At 48.3% G+C, this 21,693-nt stretch overlaps 2 protein-coding genes across 2 annotated transcripts in view; both read left to right on the top strand.

Moving 5' to 3' along the window:
* Positions 1 to 21,693, top strand: part of LOC119168395 (phospholipid-transporting ATPase ABCA3) — a 70,053-nt gene that overhangs the window by 17,611 nt on the left and 30,749 nt on the right. Inside the window, exons 8-9 of the mRNA XM_075867867.1 lie at positions 960 to 1,191; positions 19,127 to 19,379. Of these exons, the coding sequence (XP_075723982.1) occupies positions 960 to 1,191; positions 19,127 to 19,379 (485 nt within the window). The remainder of the gene's footprint in view (positions 1 to 959; positions 1,192 to 19,126; positions 19,380 to 21,693) is intronic.
* Positions 6,041 to 14,249, top strand: LOC142765141 (uncharacterized). Its single transcript, XM_075865713.1, has 3 exons — positions 6,041 to 6,072; positions 13,226 to 13,478; positions 13,539 to 14,249. The coding sequence occupies exons 1-3, from the start codon at positions 6,041 to 6,043 to the stop codon at positions 14,247 to 14,249; spliced, it is 996 nt and encodes a 331-aa protein (XP_075721828.1).

The raw sequence follows: 21,693 nt of genomic DNA, 5'->3' as shown, positions 1-21,693 counted from the left end.
TCGCTTCGCGTTCTACTCCTTGTCGCTTCCGAGACAGGCACGCAACTTTCTCCGTGGGCGTTCAAGCCTTCCTTTGTTTTCGAAGATAACTGCCAGATGGCACTCATGTCTTACGTGCCTCGATCGCTCGTTCGCCTTCGCTGCATTGATTGAGACTCTCTAACGCAGTGCTTCCAGAATACAATCCACCAATTTTCTCGTGAAGAACATCAAATAAACGTGTTTTTCACTGTCTCCACACGCAATACTATCGTCTTTCGACGACACTTGCAGCGAAACATGCAGATACGGGGCCAATTTTTTTTTAATTGCCTATAGCGTATGAGCCCGCCACGTCATGATTGCTGGAAAACAATAATTTCTTACCTGAAGTTAACCTTTTTATCAGCACCCCAGCCAATCCTTGCCAAAGGGCTACACGTGGCATGACCATGCAGTGTGGTGAAACCTAACAGAGGTAGCATTACTTGCGGGTAACCCGGTATCAGCGTGATGCAGTCATCTCTACCTTTGCAATATCACTACTGAAGATTGGAAGTTGAAGAACCGAGTAGAAGACGTTACAGCTTCAGTGATATGCCAACAAAAACAAACATTATGAACTCGGCAGCAATATTTTAAGCGTATTTCGGTGCTAACTCGCATAACTAGTAAGTTGCTGTAAAAGGGATCCTGTTCAAAGACCTCGATGTAAGAAACATTTGACTAGATGCTCAGATCTGCATGGTGCCATTTTATGTGCCAGAATTTTCTCACCTCAATTCGCGCATGATCTCGTTTGGAGGCCAGGATGTTTAATTTGAAGTACCCGGATAACAGCGCTGCTAATTTGTCTCAAGGTCGCTTGAAGGAGACTTAGAACGGGGCCTAAAAGAATTTAGGGCTTAAAATTTAGCTTTAAGTCCTGCCTTAATCGGAGCTTTGTAGTCCTTACCTCGCTTAATAGCCCGTTCGCCGAGACATCATTTCACGTTCTCCAGGTGCTCATTCTGGACGAGCCGACCTCTGGCCTGGACCCCCAGAGTCGCAACGAGGTTTGGGACCTGCTGCAAAAGATGCGGCGAACGTGCACCATGCTCCTGACCACGCAAGACATGGAGGAGGCGGACGTAGTCGGTGACAGAATCGCCATCCTTGCGGAAGGAACGATACGCTGCTGCGGATCGTCGCAGTTCCTCAAGCATCGATTTGGTACGCTGACGACGCAAAAGTTTTGTAAAGCTCTAACGCTCTCCTTGCAATGTACGCTCTGCGAAACTCCTTTAGACTCTCGTTTTGGAATCAAAGGGCGTTTTGTGCTCTTCTATCTAGTTCGTGTAAGCGGATGTGTTTTTAGCGTCGCCAAATGCTCCAAAAGAAAGTGATCTCGGTGTCTTGCCTTAGCTAAGCTCCATATGGCTTGCAATTACGTCTCTAAAACCACCCTGTTGGAACGCTGGCATGTGTCCACGCACCGTTTGCCATGTCGCTATGCTATCAGAACAGCCCATGCACCTTTCTTTCTTTGCTCTTGCAAGGAGGCCTACTATCGGCCTCAAGTGAGGTCCGAACAGCCACATGCATTTATAATCTTGTAGTGTTCGCCATACATCCATCATCATTGACAAGTTCGCACGCGGTTTTGCAGAATGGCGCATGCGCGCCTGTCCATGGGGAGCGCGCCTGTCCATGGGGATAACTGGACGGCGTGCCCTGGACCATTGCGAATGCTTGCCGTGGTTCGGGTCTCATTTGACGCGAATAACGCGTGCGACCTCGTTATCAAATCAACGCAAGTTTACCTCGACTTGCTTGTCATTAAACCCACCATTGTGGAAATACCATTGTGCATTCAGGAGCTGCGTCTATGTCCAGTGATTACTATCCATTGCGTGGAGTGAAGTACGCCCTGCAAAGAGGTTATGCGTTGACAGGTAGTGAATCCCGAAGTGGAATCTGCAATCACCGCCAGGTGCTTTTAGAAACATATAATCTGAGAATACAATTGTGCGGTTTGACGGCAAAGTAAGTAGTGTTCATGAGCGCACACACTTAGTGCTGTGTTTTTACGTGCATTGATTCGGTGTAGCTGTGTTCTTAGGCATGCGCAGGGTTCCATGTCAGGGATGTCAGCAAATGTTCGTCACAGCCTCCCCCCCCCTCGCCTCACTAAATCAATGCATGGGGCAGGTTTTTCACTGCTCTTTCTTTCGCAAATAGTCAGGGGGCGCCGCTCTTCCCCCCCCCCCTCATCCCGGTGCGGACGCCTGTAGCCTCACTGATAACACAGTTTCTGTAAAGCGAATGAGCATTAGTGAGATACATTAAAGCTTAAAGTTTGAGTGTTTCTTATTAGCAAGGAGTCATGTTACCAAAAATTCAAAAGGAGGTTGAATGTCCTGTAAAAAGCTTTCAATGCTCATTGGTGCCAGATGCCCTGCGTAGAGCCAATATGCATATAGTTAGGGTGAGCGCACAGCGAACATTCGGCATCGATGATCCCACTTCAGTGCCATCAATAGGTAAATGGAGGTGATAATGTACAGCACACGTGTGATAATTGTACGCGGTGCCTTCACCTGCTCCACATTTTCTGGCTTTGCGCTTCGCGCCATTCATTCATCAGTAAGAACAACCTCATGTTCATTGTAGCGTCCAGGATGTCGGCGAGGTGACCAAGTGTAAGCATAGGAACGTTTGCTGAAGGCGTAGGGACATAAATCGAGAAAAATCATGGCAATCACTGTAACACTGGCGTAAAGTGCGATTGCTTAGCTTCTGCGTCCGAAAGCCGCAATCCAATGCCGAATGCCCTCTTGCCCATAAAACAGCACCATAAACACGTGAAAATGCGTTCCTGGCGACTTTTTGTATGTGCGTGAGCAGCCAATAACGCAGCAGTTATTTGCGGACATGTGTCAGGGCCGAGAGAATCTACACATCCTTCCGCGCACTCGCCAATGCTTCTGATTCGTGGCGGCAGGTACGCGTCATCGGCGCTTTCCGCATCGCCAGGACACGGAAGAAAAAAAAGCGGCCCTGTATCTTCATGTTGTCGAAAGACGATAGTCTTGCATCTGGAGAGAGTGAACAGAACGTTTATTTGATGTTCTTTGCGATAAAATCGGTGATTTGTATTTTGGAGGCGCTGCGTTAGTGTCTCAACCCGTGTAGCGAAGGCGAACGAGGCCATTGTGGCACGTTAGACACGAGCGGTATATGACAGTTATCTTCGAAAACGAAAACGGCGTGCGCGCCTGTCTCGCAGGCGATAAGGTGTAGAACGCAAAGCGACGGGCAGGTGCCGCCACCGTGTGTCGTCTTAGCAAACCGTTGGAAACACTTGCCTTTTTGTGCATAGCGTTGCATTGCCAGCGCAGCGTGATAAACGCTACAGTCCTTAAAATTACTTATGATGGTTTGTTTAGTGTAAAGCCACACATAGAGAGTACCGACGCGTTCTTATGACACCTCAAATATGCGCAATGATTGCTTTTTAATTAACAATCACACAAGCATAAACGCTGATACTTGAGCAATATTGGTGAGTTCTGCGGATGTGGTTGGCCGTTTTAGGTATCGTTTGGGGTATCGTCGACAAACGTGCAGACAGACAGACCAAAATTTTCGTGTCGAAGTATCCCAACTTGGGAAGTAAAAAACAGCGCACAAATATAGACAAGGACAGAGGAAGGGACGACACCACGCTGAACTGGCAACTAAATTTTATTGGAATATACACGCACATATATCAAGCATTCGACCCGGTCACGTGAAAAACCAAGGCGTCTGTGCATCAAAGCAAACAAGGTACGAAACAAGCCTAATCATATTCAACATCAACACGTCTGTAACAACCCAGAAAAACAAACAAAAAACACGTTCCTACTTGCCAGAAACATACGCAACAGTCCCCAACAAACTAACAATCACTTTAACATGGCAGCGCTGAACCCAGGTACCGAACTTCTTTTTCACCAAGGGCCATGGACGGCTTGCTTACACACCTTTATTCCTCCTTTTCAATGAAAAAAGCCTCCATCACTTCTCTAGTGCACTTGTCCCGATGTCCGAACAAACAAGTGGCTTTATATGCCAAAGGTTGGCAGCCACACTCCCTACATTGAGCTGGCAGGTGCAACCCGCCAGCGGCCGTTAGTTTGTAAGGGACTGTTGCGTATGTTTTTGGCAAGTAGGAACGTGTGTGTTTTTTGTTATTTTCTGGGTTCTTACACACGTGTTGATGTTCAGTACGATTAGGCTTGTTTCGTACCTTGTTTGCTTTGATGCGCAGACGTATTTGGTTTTCCACATGACCGGTTCGAATGCTTGATATATGTGCGTGTGTCTTCCAATAAAGTTTAGCTGTGAGTTCAGCGCGGTGTAGTCTCTTCCTGTGTCCTTGTCTATATTTGTGCGCTGTTTTTACTTCCCAAGTATGAACCACCAACTAGCCCAACTTTCGCTATTATTGGAAGTACCCCAAGAAAGACTATCGTCTTTAAGAGGAGGGAGCGTGACGTCACGCCGACAGCCTTGGCAAGCCATGCCGTTTTCAAGGCAGCGTTTTCGGCCCAACATGTGACCTTTTGCGCAAAATCACGCCAGCAACGAGACTTGCCGATAGTTCGGTAGAGTGTACTAGAAGTGTAACTTCGGAGTACGGCACCCAGTAGCTTTTATTCAAAACGCGCTGGTTCGGCGCAGACCAGCCGGCTCACGCGGGTATAGTTCAAAGAAAGAACCGCGCCGAGGGTACTAAAACCTACTGCAAGCTTTGATGTTTTGATCACGTGTTGGGCCAACAAGGTGGGCTTCACTCATGTGAAATAATGCTCCCCCCTTTCTTTCTATTCCTCCATGCTCCTGAACACAGTGTGCTCACTGCGTGCTGCCCTATTGAAAAGCGCGTCATGCCATTTGTAGCGAGTCCGGCGAAGCGACAACCTGCACTGGCACGCCAACAGATGCTCCGCTCCGCAAATCAAATGCGAAATTTTACAACCCTAGTCTGGCTGTAAACATGTTTTGCACTCTTTCTCTCCTGAAATGTGCGCTGATTTCGTAGTAAACGTCGAGGAGACTTTTTTCGACAGTCCGGAATGCCTACAGCACGTGCACTGCAGACGTCGAACTGCGTTGAACCGCAAAATAAAAAAAAGGGGGGCGGGAGGTGGCTAAAAAGAAACAGTAAACCACTATCCCTATACGCATCATTTATACAACTATAAAATAATAAGCGTCTGCTATAACGTAATAGTGTTAAGGAGATTGTTTTGATTAAACTCTGGAGTCAGCATCTGCGTTGGCGTCAAAGGTTGTGAATGTAAAATTATCCCCTTCTCCGACACCGAAAAATTGATGCAGATATAAACTCTTTGGTTTGAGGGAAACTCTAACCCAAGCCCTCCAAGTGGCAAGCAAGTGGCCTAATTCAGAGAGGGGCTGTTGCTTGAAACTGCTTTAGCAAATATACTGCAGTGAATTCTGAATTGAACGAATGTAGGTTTAACAAATATTAGGAAATTACAAACTTCTGGAAAATGCCGCGGGATTTTCTACTGCATTCTATGAAAAAATATTTGATTTTTTGTAACTCCTGAGCGGGGAATATTTGAACTGAATTAATTAGATATGTGGATCCGACCTTGCTTTTTAGGTTCATTCGATGAAGTTATGCGCTCTTTCAACCCGGGCATAACCGATGCGTGCCACTTCCAAATAACCTATACAGCGTAGGCTCTTTGGACAGCTTTGTTTTGTTGGCACTTTTAAAACACTTGTAATGAAAATCGCATAAATTTTTAAGATAAATTGCTGTCCCGTATTCTAATGAAAATTCGATTTTCTCGAACTTCAGTCAAGTAAACTATGTCCTTGGTCCCCTAGAAGTTCACTCATTTGAAAGGTCCGCTGTAATGGGAGGTGCCTGCTTAACAGATGTAATTATGCGTGGCAGAAGTGTAGAGTCGCAACGGTCGCCAGAGCATCCGATTCGCGACACAAGAGGGCGTTTTAAAGGTCCATCTTTCGCAAAGCCCTCAGACATGATTTATACATCATGAGCTGCCAAAACCTCAATAAAGTGAGAAGGTGCGTAGGTTGATGTGTTGCCTTAAGGCCGCTCAGCGGGCTTGCGTTGACTGACAACACGAAGAGATATGGTGTAGTGGGCACTTGACAAATCTAATTGCGGTAGGCATTCGGCTATAGCTAGAAACGATCAATCTTACGTGCATAGTTGTTAGTTTACGAAAGGTTCGGTTGAGGCATGCACCAAAAACCGAAGCAAGGTTGCACTTGAGAAGGCGGCGGAATCGGTGCCCAGTTACGTTATCGCGTTCAACGCTTGAAAGGGAAGCGCAAATGTCCTCGAGGTATTTCATTTTTTTAATAATTAATAATAATTTTTCATTTATTTCATTGATTCAATAATTCAATGAACTATTTATCCCGTTCACTTATTTATTCCTTTATTGCCACGACTATCAGTGCGTATTTTGGTTGAATCTGGTAGCCCTTGCTTGGTGAGCAATTTGCAGGACTCATTAACACGCCTGAGTTCTTAGTATCTGCATTATCATGTTGCTTCATTGAAAGATCAAATAGAAACGGAATGTGTTTTTGCCACTATTTTTATTGTGTAGATTGCGCACAAGACTTTTGGGATAGACAGCCGAAGTCTGTTACGTAACCGGATTGAGCATGGAGGGCATGTTTGTTTTAATGTAGGTGGCTTCAATAGTATCGCGCTCGCGCACAATACAGTTGTCCGCTGACACGTAAGGTGTCACATACGAGGGACGCCCAAGCCACGCCATAAGGAGCGTCTTAGCGTCTCACGTTGTCGTTAGCGTCTCACGGCGTCTCTGGGCTGGCGGACGCCCGTCATGGCAAGGCAGCCCCCGAAGAAGGCGCTAGCCTTCGACGTAGTCGTCCCCGAGGGGACTAGTCCCGAAGACGTCGTTGACGCGACGTCTTCAATAGTAGGAATCGAAGAAGTATACTGCGTTCAGCACTTTGGAGGCCGGAACTACCAAGTTACCGTCAACAGTGAGGCCGCACTGGCCCAAATCGTGGACGCGTCGCACCTTATCATCCGAGGAGAGCGCGTCGCCATCGTACCCCTGGGACCCCAAGTGACCCAAGTGACCGTCCTGTTCCTGCCGTGCCGCGTACCCAGCGAAGTCCTCGCACAAGCACTCTCTCCCTACGGGAAGGTGCTGCACATCACCAGAGGACTCATGGGATCGCGCCCAACCGTGACCACTGGGACGCGATACGTCCGCATGGAAATGAAGGCTTCGTCACCGGTGCCCAACTACCTCAAGGTCGCGGGCCATCGAGTAACCTGTGACTATAAAGGCATCCAGCGAGTGTGTCGTCGATGTGGAGACAGTGGGCACTTCCGCATGAACTGCACAGCTCCGTTTTGTGGAAGGTGCGGCGTTTATGGCCACGACGGGAAAGGCTGCTCGCTGCCGTGTCGCCGTTGTGGGGACCCGCATGCCACCGTGGCCTGCACCATCAGGCCATCGTATTCCGAGGCGGCATCCAAGGATTTCCCCCCACTTCAACCATGAACGCCATCTAAGAACAAGTGCGACGATTCGTCAACGCGAGCCGTGGTAACCGACCACGACCAAGGTGTGCCAATCGCGACGCTGCACCAGACGCCAACTGCGTTTCCAACGATTCCGGGCCTGGTAATCCCTCCAGGTACTGAAAACTTAAGTTCCCCGCGTCCCGTGGCCATTTCTGAGGAATCGCAGGCCAAGCCCTCGTCAGACGAAGCGCCTCGTGAGGACGGCGTCTCGGATGGGAATAGTGCATCTGAGGCTCCTCGCGTTGCTGCTCTGTCGACAACAAGTTCAGGTGTCATCGAGGAGTCTACACCTCAAGACGACGACGCCTGCATCTACGAGGACTCCAACAGCACCACGAGTGAGGCGCCCCTACAAATCGACGAAGACACCAGCTCCAGTGACATAAGCCAGGACAGTGGAGACGTCTTTGTACCATCCTCGCTCAAAAACCCGGACACCAAACGCCACCGAATAACTACTCGTGACTTAGAAGCCCCCACCAGAGACAGAAGTCCCCTGCGGACTTCGACGCCATCCCGGAAGCCCCGAGCCTCCGGTGGATCGCCTGGCCGGAAAAAATGACTCAGCCACTTGCGGGGCATTGGCTCCCGCACCTGATAAAGGTACCCCTGCATTTACGTGATCCTATAGTATGTTTTCATTTTTCCCATGGCTCTTACTCTAAAAGTTATTACTTTTAACGTTCAAGGTTTCCGAAATCCGCAAAAACAGGCTGAGGTATTGGCTTTTGCACGTTCAGTGCACTGTGATTTGCTGTTCGTGCAAGAAACAAATTTTTTCAAGCTTTCTGATGTACTCGCTTTCAAGCGCGCGTTCAATATTGATTGTTTCTTTTCGTACGCCAGCACGCATTCGACTGGCGTCGGAGTCGTTATTTTCAACCGAGGTCTTTTACGTGACCATCATGTTTCCTTCGATGCCTTCGGACGCGTGCTGGCGTTCGACTGCACCTTTTTCTCGTTAAGAATAAGATTTGTTGCCGTGTATGCTCCAGCGACACGCGAGAACTCAAACGCGTTCTTCCAATCTCTTGATGCGTTTCTTTTAAATTCCCGACATGTGGTACTTTTAGGGGATTTCAATTGTGTCTTAGACTCACACGCAGAAGTTCGAGGTCCGGGTCGTGGCCGGTCAAACTGGAATGCCAGAGAACTCGAACGTCTAGTGCAGCAATTGGCATTGAGTGACATTCATCAAAGTGTGCATGGCAGTAATTATGCCTATACTTGGCGTCGAGCAGCGTCGAGCAGCCGAATTGATCGCGTGTATGCATCCCCCAGTCTCATTACCTACGTTCACGACACCGGGGTAATGTCGTTGCCACCGACACCAGTGTACATTAGCGACCATCGGCCGGTTATGTTCTCTCTCCGCCTGCCAGCGGGGACGCCAATGGTTCACAGACCATGGCGTCTCGATTGCCGCGTCCTCCAACACTCTCAGGCTACGGAGAAATTATCCCGAGCGTTACGCGCATCGCTTATTGGGGCGGATGTAGCTGATTGGGATCGCCTCAAAGAACAGTGGCGGCATCATTGCAGTGCGTCGGGCAGAGGACTCTGCACCCGTATGTCAAAAGATGCGTCATTGTTAATACAGAAGATACGCATTGCCAATCGAGATCCCAGTCCTTCCACTGTAATGCGGGCATGGCAAGAAGAGCTCGTTGAACGGTACCAGCGTATTATGCGCGCTTCTTCACTCTCGGCGGCCGCTTGGCGCTGTAGACGTGCACCCTGTGCGCACCCTGAGGTGCTAAGGTATGCACGCAGAGCTCTGCTTTGTCCACCAGGCTCGCCTGCCCACTCGCTGAACTCTATCACCCCAGTTGCTGCGGGTACGCGCGACTTTCAGGAATTCACTCAACACTTTGAGTCAATGGCTAAATCTGGTGCTAATGTCTGTTACCCAGGATCCGTTTCTTCGCATCCTCTGCTAACAGATTTACCTCATGATTCCAACATGTCTAATGACGTCCTCCTATCACCGCCATCTGATGACGAAATCAAAGGCGCATTAGACGCAATGAAAAAGGGATCGGCCCCAGGGCCTGATGGACTTCCTGCAGAGTTTTATGTACAGTTCTGGCCTATCATTGGTCCAACTATGTCACGCGTCATTCGCAAGTGTTTCCAAGATATTACACTTCCAACTTCTTTCCACAAAGGCCGTATAACACTAGTTCCCAAGAAAGACCCAATGTCCACGCGACCAGAAGATTGGCGCCCTATTACCCTGCTCAATGTAGATTACAAGCTCTTGGCTAACATTTTGGTGCGCCGAATCAGTCTACTTCTTGCAACATTAATCGCTCCCCACCAGGTCTGTTCTGTTCCGGGCCGAGAAATACACACCCATACGTGGTTAACGCGAGACATCATTCAATACACTATTAGCCGATGTGCGCAAGGACTGTTGGTTTCATTAGATCAAGAGAAAGCTTTTGATTTCATAGAACATGGCTACATACTAAATGTTTTACATGCATACGGATTCCCGGATAAGTTCATTGACCTTATCAGCGCGATGTACACTAATTTAGAAAGTACCCTTTACTTAGATTCCCGTGAGAGCCACGCATTTAGAGTCACGCGTGGGATCTGTCAAGGGTGTCCCCTCTCCCCAGTGTTATTTATCTTTGCATTAGAGCCCTTCTTAAGGGCCGTTGAACATCACCCGCAGATTCGTGGCTTACCTCTACCCGGTAACGCTCAAGTAAAGGTCGCTGCATATGCAGATGATATCACTCTATATGTACATAATGAACAGTCGCTGCAGCATGCTCTTGATACATTCCATGATTTTGGTATTATCTCCGGTGCAAAGTTAAACTTTTCTAAAAGCCAGTATTTTTTCATTGGCAACCCCAGCGGTCGTATCAACATCACGTCGCCTTTACAGTGGTCTCCTGAGATTTCAATACTCGGAGTTACTTTCACTGTATTTGGTATACAGGATAGCATCTGGTCATCCGTTGTACAAACTCTTCTAAATGATATCAAAGCAGCCAGGCACTTCGAATTCCCCCTCTTGGAACGCCGATACTTAACTCAAACGGTGTACCTAGGAAAATTTTGGTACCTTTGCCATTCTGTTAAACCACCGCTCCACGTCTGCAGAAAAGTGCAAAGCTGCATCAGTTCATTTTTTTGGTCGGGTGGCACAGAATTGTTATCGCGTCCAGCGTTAGCTCAGCCGCGAGATCAAGGCGGTTTTGCATTCCCTGACGTTTCCGTCGCGGCTTCTACATTGTGCCTCCGCACTCTATTGCGAATACTAAGCAATGATGACATGCCCGCTCAGACACTGGCTCGCTACCATCTGGGGCCATCACTACGTGTCTTCTTGCTGGATAGCCAAATAAACAAAGGTCCCCAATCAACTGAATTACCATCTTTGTATCGAGCCCTTCTGGCATTTCACCGACGTTTGGAAGCTACGTGCCCAGAGATAGAGGTGGCCGATTCTAAAGTGGTGGACACAATGGCCGCCCTTCTACGGCCCTTGGTGCCCCAGCATCGTCAATCTGTATTGAACCGCGCTTGGAAACCAATAACTGCCGCAGTGTTGCCAGGGCATCTCAGAGACTTTGTCTGGAGGTTGGGCTGGGGCTTGCTCCCCACGCGAGATCGGTTGCAGCGATGGCAGGTAGTTCGCATTTCTACTTGCCCCAACTGCGTCATGGTAGAGACCAATCGACATGCGACGTTTGAATGTGTGGTTTCCCGCCTTTTTTTGGCGTGCGGTTAATACTGGTTTTCGGGGACAGGGTGTGCGAACTTTCGTGTCCAACGGCAGATTTCCGCGTAGCCGCTTCTCCGCTCTCTTAATAGTTGCGGGGCTGTTCAGCCTTTGGAGAAACCGATGTGAGGCCGTAGCTGCCCATCGCCGCCGGCGTGCCTTGTGGCCGATACTGGGGAGAATGAGACGAGAGATCCTCGCGTTCCTCTCCGTAGAACTTTTCTTCCTCGGGGAGCAAGAGTTTCTGCGGCATTGGTCGTGCTCTTTCGTCAAGGTGGAACACGAAAGGATACAACTCATTTTTCGACCGATTTGGTGCTAAGCAGCGCCCGTTGAGTTGTTATATATGATTTCATTTGTTACAAATTGTGTTTCATTTGGATCTATTGTATCGTTATACCATTGTATCGTGATATCACATTGAATATTTGTGTACATGTATGCCAACATAATCATGTATATTAAAGCAAATGTCTTCACTGTAACGTAGTGATGTTAGTCGTGAAATATAGATGTGCCGATGTGTATGTGCCCTGTTACTGGAATGGTATGAAGCCTTTGTGTTCTGTACATGCTGTAAATAAACTTTTTCTAAACAAGGTGTCTATTGAGAAGTCGCACAGTGGTGCTTCTTGCAGTGAACGGCATTATGCTCTCCCATAGTAGACTTCCTAGTACACTTAATCGTTAACCACTTTTAGATGCGGAGCATCTAATACTCGAGGCTTGTAGTGCGGCGCCGTCCGCACGCTTCCTCCTCCTTCTTCCACCATCTGTGCATCCCTTCCTCATCTACACACCGCGCGCGCTTCACTCCTCCACCATCTGTGCACCCTTCCTCCTCTACACACCGCGTGCGCTTCTCTTCACGAACATTCGCTAGCTGTATAATGTAGCGCGCATGCGCCGTCACGCTTCGAGAACATCGGCAGCTGACGCGCGCGCATGCGCCGTCGCGCTTCGAGAACATCGGCAGCTGACGCGCGCGCATGCGCCGTTGCGCTTCTCCCCCTTCTCGAACATTCGACAGCTGACAGTGCATGCGCCGTCGCGCTGTATATATACTCAAGGTCGGCGCTCGCTCGCTCAGTTGCCGCTCGTCGGTTGGTTTGTACGGCGCGTCGACGTCCAAGGTTGCGGTGAAATGAATTCCAACGAATCCACAAACACAATGATCGACGTCCCTTCGACCAGTGCCGCCCTTTCGCATACGTGTGTACGTGTTCACTCATTTAACACCCCCTCCTACAACCACGTTAACCAATTTAGCCATCGACCCAAGTAAGTCGCAATTTAACACCCCATTTCACAACCACGTTAACCAATTTAGCCATCGACCCAAGTAAGTCGCACTTTAACACCCCGTTAACCAATTATATGCTCCGCATCCTCCTCAGTGTTCCCCCGAGGGAAGCTGCGGGCAATTTTTTTTAGATGCGGAGCATCTAATACTCGAGGCTTGTAGTGCGGCGCCGTCCGCAAGCTTCCTCCTCCTTCTTCCACCATCTGTGCATCCCTTCCTCCTCTACACACCACGCGCGCTTCACTCCTCCACCATCTGTGCACCCTTCCTCCTCTACACACCGCGTGCGCTTCTCCTCTTCACGAACATTCGCTAGCTGTATAATGTAGTGCGCATGCACCGTAACGCTTCGAGAACATCGGCAGCTGACGCGCGCGCATGCGCCGTCGCGCTTCGAGAACATCGGCAGCTGACGCGCGCGCATGCACCGTTGCGCTTCTCCCCCTTCTCGAACATTCGACAGCTGACAGTGCATGCGCCGTCGCGCTGTATATATACTCAAGGTCGGTGCTCGCTCGCTCAGTTGCCGCTAGTCGGTTGGTTTGTACGGCACGTCGACGTCCGAGGTCGCAATGATCGACGTCCCTTCGACCAGCGCCGGCCAAAGTGTTGGCGGAACCGCAACCAAGTCGTCGTCCGAAGACAAGGCAGCGCGGAGAAGAGCTCGCGACGCCGAACGTAAACGTCGGCGTCGAGCGGAAGATGCTCAACTTAGAGAACGTGAAGCCGCTGAGAGACGTCAGCGTCGAGCAGCAGCACCGGATTCGGCCGCTTTGAAACGTAAGCGTCGACAAGAGGACCCGGACTTTCGAAAACGGGAAGCCGAGTGCAAGCGTCGGCGACGAGAGGCCGATCCCGATGCTGCCCGCGAGCGCAAGCGCGCCGAGGTAGCGGCGTGGCGCGCCAAGCAGTATGCCACGCCCAACGCTCGCTTCAAGCGCGACTTCCTCGACCGAAGCTTCGGCCACACCTTCAAGGTGTGTGATCGTCTTTGGTTCGATAACAACTTAACTCGGGTCGGCAACATTCAGAACAACTCCAAAGCGTTGTCGGTTCTTTGCGATACGTTTGGAAAGGGCACCGACTATGCCGACTACGTCGTGTGTGCTACGTGCAAGCAGTCGTTGATTGCCGGTCGAGTTCCCTCGGCTAGCGTGAGTTACGGCTACCGCTACCCGCCCCGACCCGAACATCTACCCGAGTTGAACGCGGTTGAAGAACGACTCATCGCTCCTCGACTCCCGTTCATGAGTATACGACGCTTGACTCACGGCAACGGACAGTACGGAATCAAGGGCCAGATCGTGAACGTTCCCATCCAAGTTCCCGCTGTCGTTAGGTGCTTGCCTCGCAACATCCCCGACGACGCGGCCATCGACGTTCACATCAAACGAAAATTGGTGAGCAAGTCGACGTATAAGCACGGTTTGGTCAAGCGCAGCAACATACACGCTTGGCTCAAACACTTGGAAAACACTCCGCTGTACAAACACTTCAACGTTCACATAGACTGGAGCCGACTCGAACGGTTCGACGATGACGATGCAGTAGGCACCTATATGCTCCGCATCCTCCTCAGTGTTCCCCCGAGGGAAGCTGCGGGCAATTTTTTTTTCTAAACACACAGGTAGCGGGACAGCTTTAAGCTTTCCCATAGTAGAGTACCTTGCGCTCTAAATCGTTATTCACTTTTTCTGAGCACACAGAATTCCCCGCCGGGGAGAACCTCTCGAAGGCTGAGGACGTCACTTGTTTTTTCAGAGACCCATTGCTTACTTTTGATGAAATTTGCAAACGCTACCAGTTGGAGTGGCGGAAATACCCACTCCCGCACCCACACTAAACAAGACCTCAGTGCATAACTCTACGACTCTTACAGACGGAGGCGTATGCATCGCCTCCAACTTGCTCTAAATACATAGATGGCATAGATCCGGTGTGCCCGCGCTGTGGTCATCCCAAATGTACTCTCCAACACATGTTGTGGCAACGCCCTGCGTTGCGCGAAAGCAGCGAGTCTCCCTCTGCGGAGGCGGACTAGACCTGTCTGCTCACAAGCCACGACAAAGGAGACCAGCTTAGGGCCATCCAGATGGCCCACGACATAGCCGTGCAGTTTAACCTCCCCGTACCGTCGTGGGAGTGGCCTACCGGTGTCGCCCCCTAAGGGGGATTGACCGCCGCCTCCGGATATTAAGTTCTTTGCCTGCCTGCCTGCCTCAAGTTTTCCAGAGCTTGCCGCCAGGGCCAGGCGCGGCGTTGTCGTCACTCCGCAAACTGGAACTTCGGTTCTCTGCTTTTAAATGTGAAGCATTTCTTAGCGAACTACGGCGATTTTGAATATCTACCTATCTATCTATCTATCTATCTATCTATCTATCTATCTATCTATCTATCTATCTATCTATCTATCTATCTATCTATCTATCTATCTATCTATCTATCTATCTATCTATCTATCTATCTATCTATCTATCTGTCTGTCTGTCTGTCTGTCTGTCTGTCTGTCTCTGTCTGTCTGTCTCTCTCTGTCTGTCTGTCTCTGTCTGTCTGTCTGTCTGTCTCTGTCTGCCTGCCTGCCTGCCTGTCTATCTATCTATCTATCTATCTATCTATCTATCTATCTATCTATCTATCTATCTATCTATCTATCTATCTATCTATCTATCTATCTATATATCTATCTATCTATCTATCTATCTATCTATCTATCTATCTATCTATCTATCTATCTATCTATCTATCTATCTATCTATCTATCTATCTATCTATCTATCTATCTATCTATCTATCTATCTATCTATCTATCTATCTATCTATCTATCCGCCTACGGCTTTTAGCTCTGCTGGCCGTTTCGATATTGGTATCGATTGCAGACTTGATATGGCATAACATGACTGTATGAACATATTTGATAGTCATAACATGAAAATCATGACATGTATGTCATGAATGTCATGATTTACATTTCATGGCCCTGCAGCTCTTGCAGTGCTTTCATTCACGTGGCGTATTGCAAAACTGATATGGTATGGCATGACTGCATGGCGAACACAAGCTACAGACCCTAACATGAAAATCATGACATGCGTGTCATGTAACAACATGACTACATGCCGCGCTCATGATGCGCTCGCGGCCGTTTCGCCAGCGTCACAAATGGCAAGTTTGGTATTATGGTACGTGAATGGATGGCGAAGGTATGCGACTGGTGCAAACATGATAATCATGATATGCGTGTCATGTAACATGACTACATACCACGCTCATAATGCGCTGGCGGCCGTTTCGCTAGCTTCACTTTTATAAAATTTGCTAGTACGGGACGTGGATGGAAGACGAAGGTATGATACTGGTACAAACATGATAATCATGAGATGCATGACATGTAACAACATGACTACGTGCTATGCTCATAATGCGCTGGCGGCCGTTTTGCTAGCTTCACATGAACCAAACTCGGTATTACGCAACGCGAATGGACGACATGGGTAAATGACATATCCAAGCATGATAATCACGACATGCGTGTCATGTAACAGCAGGACTACATGCCACGCTCTTGATGCGCTCGCGGCTGTTTCGCTAGCTTCACATACGCCAAATGTGGTGTTACGTGACGTTAATGAATGACAAAGGTATGTGACTGGTGGAAACATGATAATCACGAGGTGCGTGTCATGTGGGAGCAGGACTTCATGCCACAGTCAAGGCGCCAATGCATTTCGACGTGACGTGGTGCGCGTTCTCGCCGGCCTTTATTTCGTCGCGTCACGACGGCGTTGCCACGCCAGGCGCCGATCCTGCCATATAGACTAATTCTACCGGTCGTACGTCACGAAAATGCGGTGGCGCTGTCAGACAAAAGATGCTCTGCCCACCGCAGTTTCTGCTGGGTTTTCAATGGTGCATGTGGTGTTCCCAGTCAAACAACGAGGAAAAAAAGACGGTATACCGATGATCTGTGTCGCGGTTGAATGTGAGTCGCGTCTCACAACATAGTTTTGTTTTTTGGCTTACATCGCAGCCCTCAACGCTTATAGCGGAAGTTACGTGCGGACGCCGCTATAATTTTTCCTATAATGTAGACATCGGCCTACCTGTGTTTACAAACATGAAATGGGTCTATACAGGCCGGCGCGCGTCACGCTGCGTTGCCTTGACGCATGCGCGTTTCAGCGCGTCCGGTGTGCCTTCGTCGCGAAAAGAGGGAGACGCAGTGTTGTCTGGGTAACACATCGGCGCGAAATGCAGCATGTCGCATTTCGCGCTGGTTGCGGTCGGGCTGCGCCGACGAACGCTGTTTGCGCCTGGCGTCAGGCTATAGTGTGCTCACGTTTTGCTAACGTAGCGTCGCTGCGCCCAGCGTGCGCGCGCGCCAACGCTACATTTGAGTACATTGGGCCCTTCATGGTGCGCTCGCGGCCGTAGTGCTAGCTCCACATATACCAGATTTGGTGTTACGTGACGTCAATAAATGACTAAATGTATGACTGGTTTAAACATGATAATCCTGACACGCGTGTCATGCAAGAATATGACAACATACGGCGCTCATAGCGTGCACCCGGCTCGCTAGCTCCACTTATACTAAATTTGGCACCACGTGACGTGAATAGATGACGAAGGTAAACGATATATAAAAACATGCTAAGCATGACATGGAAGTAATGTATGGCATCATTTACCTCCACCTTGCAACGTTGTGCTGATTTTAAATAGACATATTAACATTTCTCATTCGTGCTTCGCATATCATTGATTCCAACTGTACGCGGGATCTGCCAATTTTTTCTAAGCATGACTATGAACGAGATTGCGTTAGAGAGGAATTTCGCCGTCAGCGTCGGCACCGTTGGCTGTGAGTGAAAAAACGTTCGTGAGCAATAAATCGAGAAAGAAGCAAATAAAATGAAGAATAAAACTTACGGTCCTATTCAGAATAAGTTCAGCATGGAACATCTATTTAAATATTAAATTCCCAGGCAAAGCGGCAATTTAGCGTGATCAGACATTTCATGTCCCGTAAACTTCTGCTGGTGATAGTGCAACTCTCTGGAGATAAAACGGGTGCTCGATGGCGCCCTGCAAATTAAAGCCCGGGGTCTGCCACAGCAGTCCCTCGCCCTTTTCCATCGGCCTATTATACGGCGAGAAACAGCCGACTAAGGCTGCACGACTGGCTTGTTGTTTGATCGTACCATTCCAAAATTAGAGTGCATAAAATATCAGACGGAGCAAGTGATCCATTCTACATACTGTTCATAATAATTAGTCTTCCGTTCTATTACTCCGTTCTATTATCCTGTTCTATTACTAAAGACTGTTCATGATAACCCTTCCGTTCTATTTGGCTACCAATTTGGCATTAGTTTTAAATGACGTGGCTCCTTTGGCTACATTTGGCTTGAATTCTAACGCCTTCTAAACGGCAACACTGCTGCCGACACTTATTTGAAATGCTGTAACGAACAGGAAGTCAATAAAGCGCAGCAAAAAGTCGCTCCCATGTCGGATGCCCACTTCACGAATCTGCCTGGTGCGTTAGTACACGTGCCGAGGAAACCCTGTATGTCTCCCTCAAACAGTGCCGTCATGAACGGTATTGTGAGCAGGAAGTCAACGAACATGAATGACTGGGTGTCCGTGCCGTAGCCGCACCTCCTCAGTTCTCAAGTGGGGGGCTGCATTTGTTTCGGGATTGACAAATGCATCAATTGCTACACATTTTTTTTTCTTTACAGTGTGTTGTACTGATTTCAAGTAGATTGTACTTCTTCGAGCACACCAGCAGCCAGTAATAGGGGTGGCCTGCATAAACAAAAAAAGGGGGGCCTGTATTTTCGTCTTGAAGAGTTGAACGTTATAGCGATATCCTGGCCGTAATGCATGCTTGAAGTCAAATAGTGGACAGTATTTGTTCTACGATGTCGCTCAAGAATTTTACCACCACTTTACTAACCCTCGCCCTTGGTTCGTGTGCGTACAATAACCTCTTAATTGTTCCCGTCCCTACTGCCGTTCTCACTATCAGCGGCGTGGTAGTGAGCGTTGAGTCCGTTATCAAGACGCGGTAACGTGCTTTCAGCCATTCTAGGCAGATTTGGAGAAGGCCTCCTCTCAGGGTAGCCGCTCCACAGAAATCAGATCTAAGCAGGTATGGACATACCGTTAGTAATGGGGATGCATGGAGATCGCGAAAAGAGCAGCATGTGCACACGTATACGTTGAACCACCACGTGGATTCACGTACGAGCATCTGCATGAAGTAGCGTGGGTCTACCACTCGAGCGATAGATGGCGCAAGCTTGCTGTTTACGCGCTATTCGCAAGCTTCGCTCGAGTCTTCTGGCCAAGGGTGCCAGTGAACTACTGATGCTTAGGGATTATATAAATAGGTAAACCACAAAGAAACCTGTGGGGAACCAAATGTGTTCTGTTGAGCCTACAGTTTTAGAGTAATAAAATGTCCCATCCTCGCGAATCTTTGCGCAGGTACGGGCTATCAACTGGACATCTCGAAGCGACTGAAACGATGCGACGTGCAGGCCATCATAATGGTAGTGAAGACGTTCGTGCCAACCGTCCAGCTGGTGAACGAAAGTGCTGGAGTGCTGCGTTTGTCCCTGGGAGTGACCTCGTCCGAAGGATTCGTGGATATGTTCAAAGTGCTCGAGCGCTTTCGCGACAAACTCGGCATAGCGGAAATGACTGTCTCCGTCACCACAATGGAAGACGTGTACCTCAGGTCTGCTTCTCGTAGTTCTCTGTAGCGCGTGTTCAAGGGGTGCAGTGGGTATACATAAAGTATTCGCTTTGTAAAACTCTCAGAAAATTAACTATGATGACGTCGAGACACCACAGTAGAAGACGGGACGGTCATCGTCCCGTCTTCTTCTAGTCTGATGTCCCACTGCAGCTTAAGTTCTCAACCCTTACCCCTTCCTCACTCAAATATTTTTATTTTGTTTCGGTATATTGCCAACCCCAAATGTAGGTGAGGATGGAATCACATACGTCAGTAGAATTTGTACATATGTGCCTTGACGCAACTAGAACATACATTCTCAACCCTAAAATACACGTAGGTTACAGATATATTTACTTGGGTTACAGCATCGTAGGTTGCATAATGTGTTACAGAAGATGTGCTACAGCATGAAAGAAACAGGACGTTATTTTAATAAGGAATCAATCCTACAATGTAGATTCGTGTAACAACAGATGGCTCGGCAATGTTTAAGACTTTTCGTAATGTCGTTTATAACGCCGATGAAACGTCTAGAGAATTCCACTCACGCATCGATAATGAAAAAAATATTTAAAAAGTTTGTTGTTGCATAAGTGTTTATGTAGAGTGATTGGTTGTTGGTGTTGGTGATTCTAGACTGACCTACATTATATTAAATATACCCTCATGTAAATGGTGTTTCACGTAACTAGAACCAACTATTGCTATGGTTCTATTGGTTAACTATTACTGAACGAATGCAGTGGCATAAGGTCGGCCGTGAGTAGCGTTCCTAAGAGAATTTCTTATATGGCGCTTAAATAGATATGTAAGATTACTTATGTCAGAACTTTCTTGTTCACTTCAGTACCAAGTGCGCTTCTTTAAGTTATTGCGGGCTTTCCAAAGCGACACATGGATTGTATTGTCGAATCGTATACGGTGCATGATAATGTTTTTCTGCTTTCGAAGAAGCCAGCGAAATCGAAAATGAAACCACGAGACAGCGCTCATAGACATCTGTATTTCAAAACATGCTTCGTGCTATACTGTCTTGTTTTGTCATTGCTAGGTTAAGAAATTTAGCTGCACTGTCGTAATGCACACAAATGTTCCGAATGTCTATCATTCTTTATAACATGTTTATTTTAATGGCACGTGTACGCACAGGAGAAATAAATACCAAAGTAGCAATTGCTGCGCAGATATTACGGGTATCGCATACCCCCTGTGAACACCTGCGCAGCTCAGTCTGTTTGTCAGCGCTGTACATTCTGAATTAATTACGTCTTTTGCTTGATAGTGTGTGGAGTGACTACGCAGCAGCGTAACAAAGGAAAGTGCTGTGACGTTTAATCCCGAACTTCAAATGGAATCACGTTAAAAAAAAATTTGTCCTAGAAATTTCAGTTTCAGTGTCATGGGGCATTAGGCGTGAGCGCAAAATGGGGGCTTCGAGCCGGAATCAAACCGAGGCAACGTGCATGGAATCCATGTGCTGTATACCACAGAGCCATGCCAGTCTTTGAAACTGCTTCAGAAAATTTGCACAATACTTGGAGTGGAGTTTTACATCCCTAAACGACGATATGATTACGAGAGACGCCACAGTGGAAGGTTCTAAAAATTTCGGCCATCTGGTGTTCTCTAACGTGCACTGACATCGCTCTGCGCACGGGCCTCTCCCAGTTCACCTCCATTTAAGTGCGACCACCACGGCTGTGATCGAATCCACGACCTTTGGGTCAGAAGCCGAGCACCATCATCCACTGCTCCACCGCAGTGGACTGCTTATCGAAAAGATGTCGTACATAAGTCCTGCATAATGTGAAGAGTCACGTCAACACAAGAAATACATTGTGGGAGAAGCGTCGCTTCGCATGTGGGTTCCGTCATGAATGGTTGGCTTACAGGTGCAGCTTCACAAACAAAACGTTTAAGTATAATTGACCATCAGTAACAACGACATCAAGAAAGTGCGCCACTGAGTAGGTGCGCGTACTTCCTCTTGAAAGCTTAGTGGATACTCCGTTGATTTGATTGATTGATTGATTGATACGTCCGGTTTAACGTCCCAAAACCATCATACGATTATGAGAGGCGCCGTATAGTGGGGGGGTCTCCGGAAATTTCGACCCCCTGGGGTTCTTTAACTTGCACCCAAATCTGAGCACACGGGCCTACAGCATTTTCGCCTCCATCGGAAATGCAGCCGCCGCAGCCGGGATTTGATCCCGCGACCTGCGGTTCAGCGGCTGAGTATAGGTTAGCCACTAGACCACCGCGGCAGGGTTTAGTGGATACTCCGCTACTCAAATGAAACTTACTCGTT

This window comes from Rhipicephalus microplus, chromosome 6 (genome assembly GCF_043290135.1).
Source record: "Rhipicephalus microplus isolate Deutch F79 chromosome 6, USDA_Rmic, whole genome shotgun sequence".
NCBI classification, from domain to species: domain Eukaryota; kingdom Metazoa; phylum Arthropoda; class Arachnida; order Ixodida; family Ixodidae; genus Rhipicephalus; species Rhipicephalus microplus.
The sequence above is the reverse complement of the archived record's forward strand: the minus strand, read 5'-3'. Positions and strand labels throughout refer to the sequence as shown.

Bases quoted from the DNA above. Each gene is read 5' to 3' on its own strand.
- LOC142765141 (XM_075865713.1), top strand. From the start codon at position 6,041: ATGAGCTGCCAAAACCTCAATAAAGTGAGAAG. The intron at 6,073-13,225 runs GTGCGTAGGTTG...CCCTTCGACCAG, and splicing joins AACCTCAATAAAGTGAGAAG to CGCCGGCCAAAGTGTTGGCG. The intron at 13,479-13,538 runs GCCGATCCCGAT...TGGCGCGCCAAG, and splicing joins GCAAGCGTCGGCGACGAGAG to CAGTATGCCACGCCCAACGC.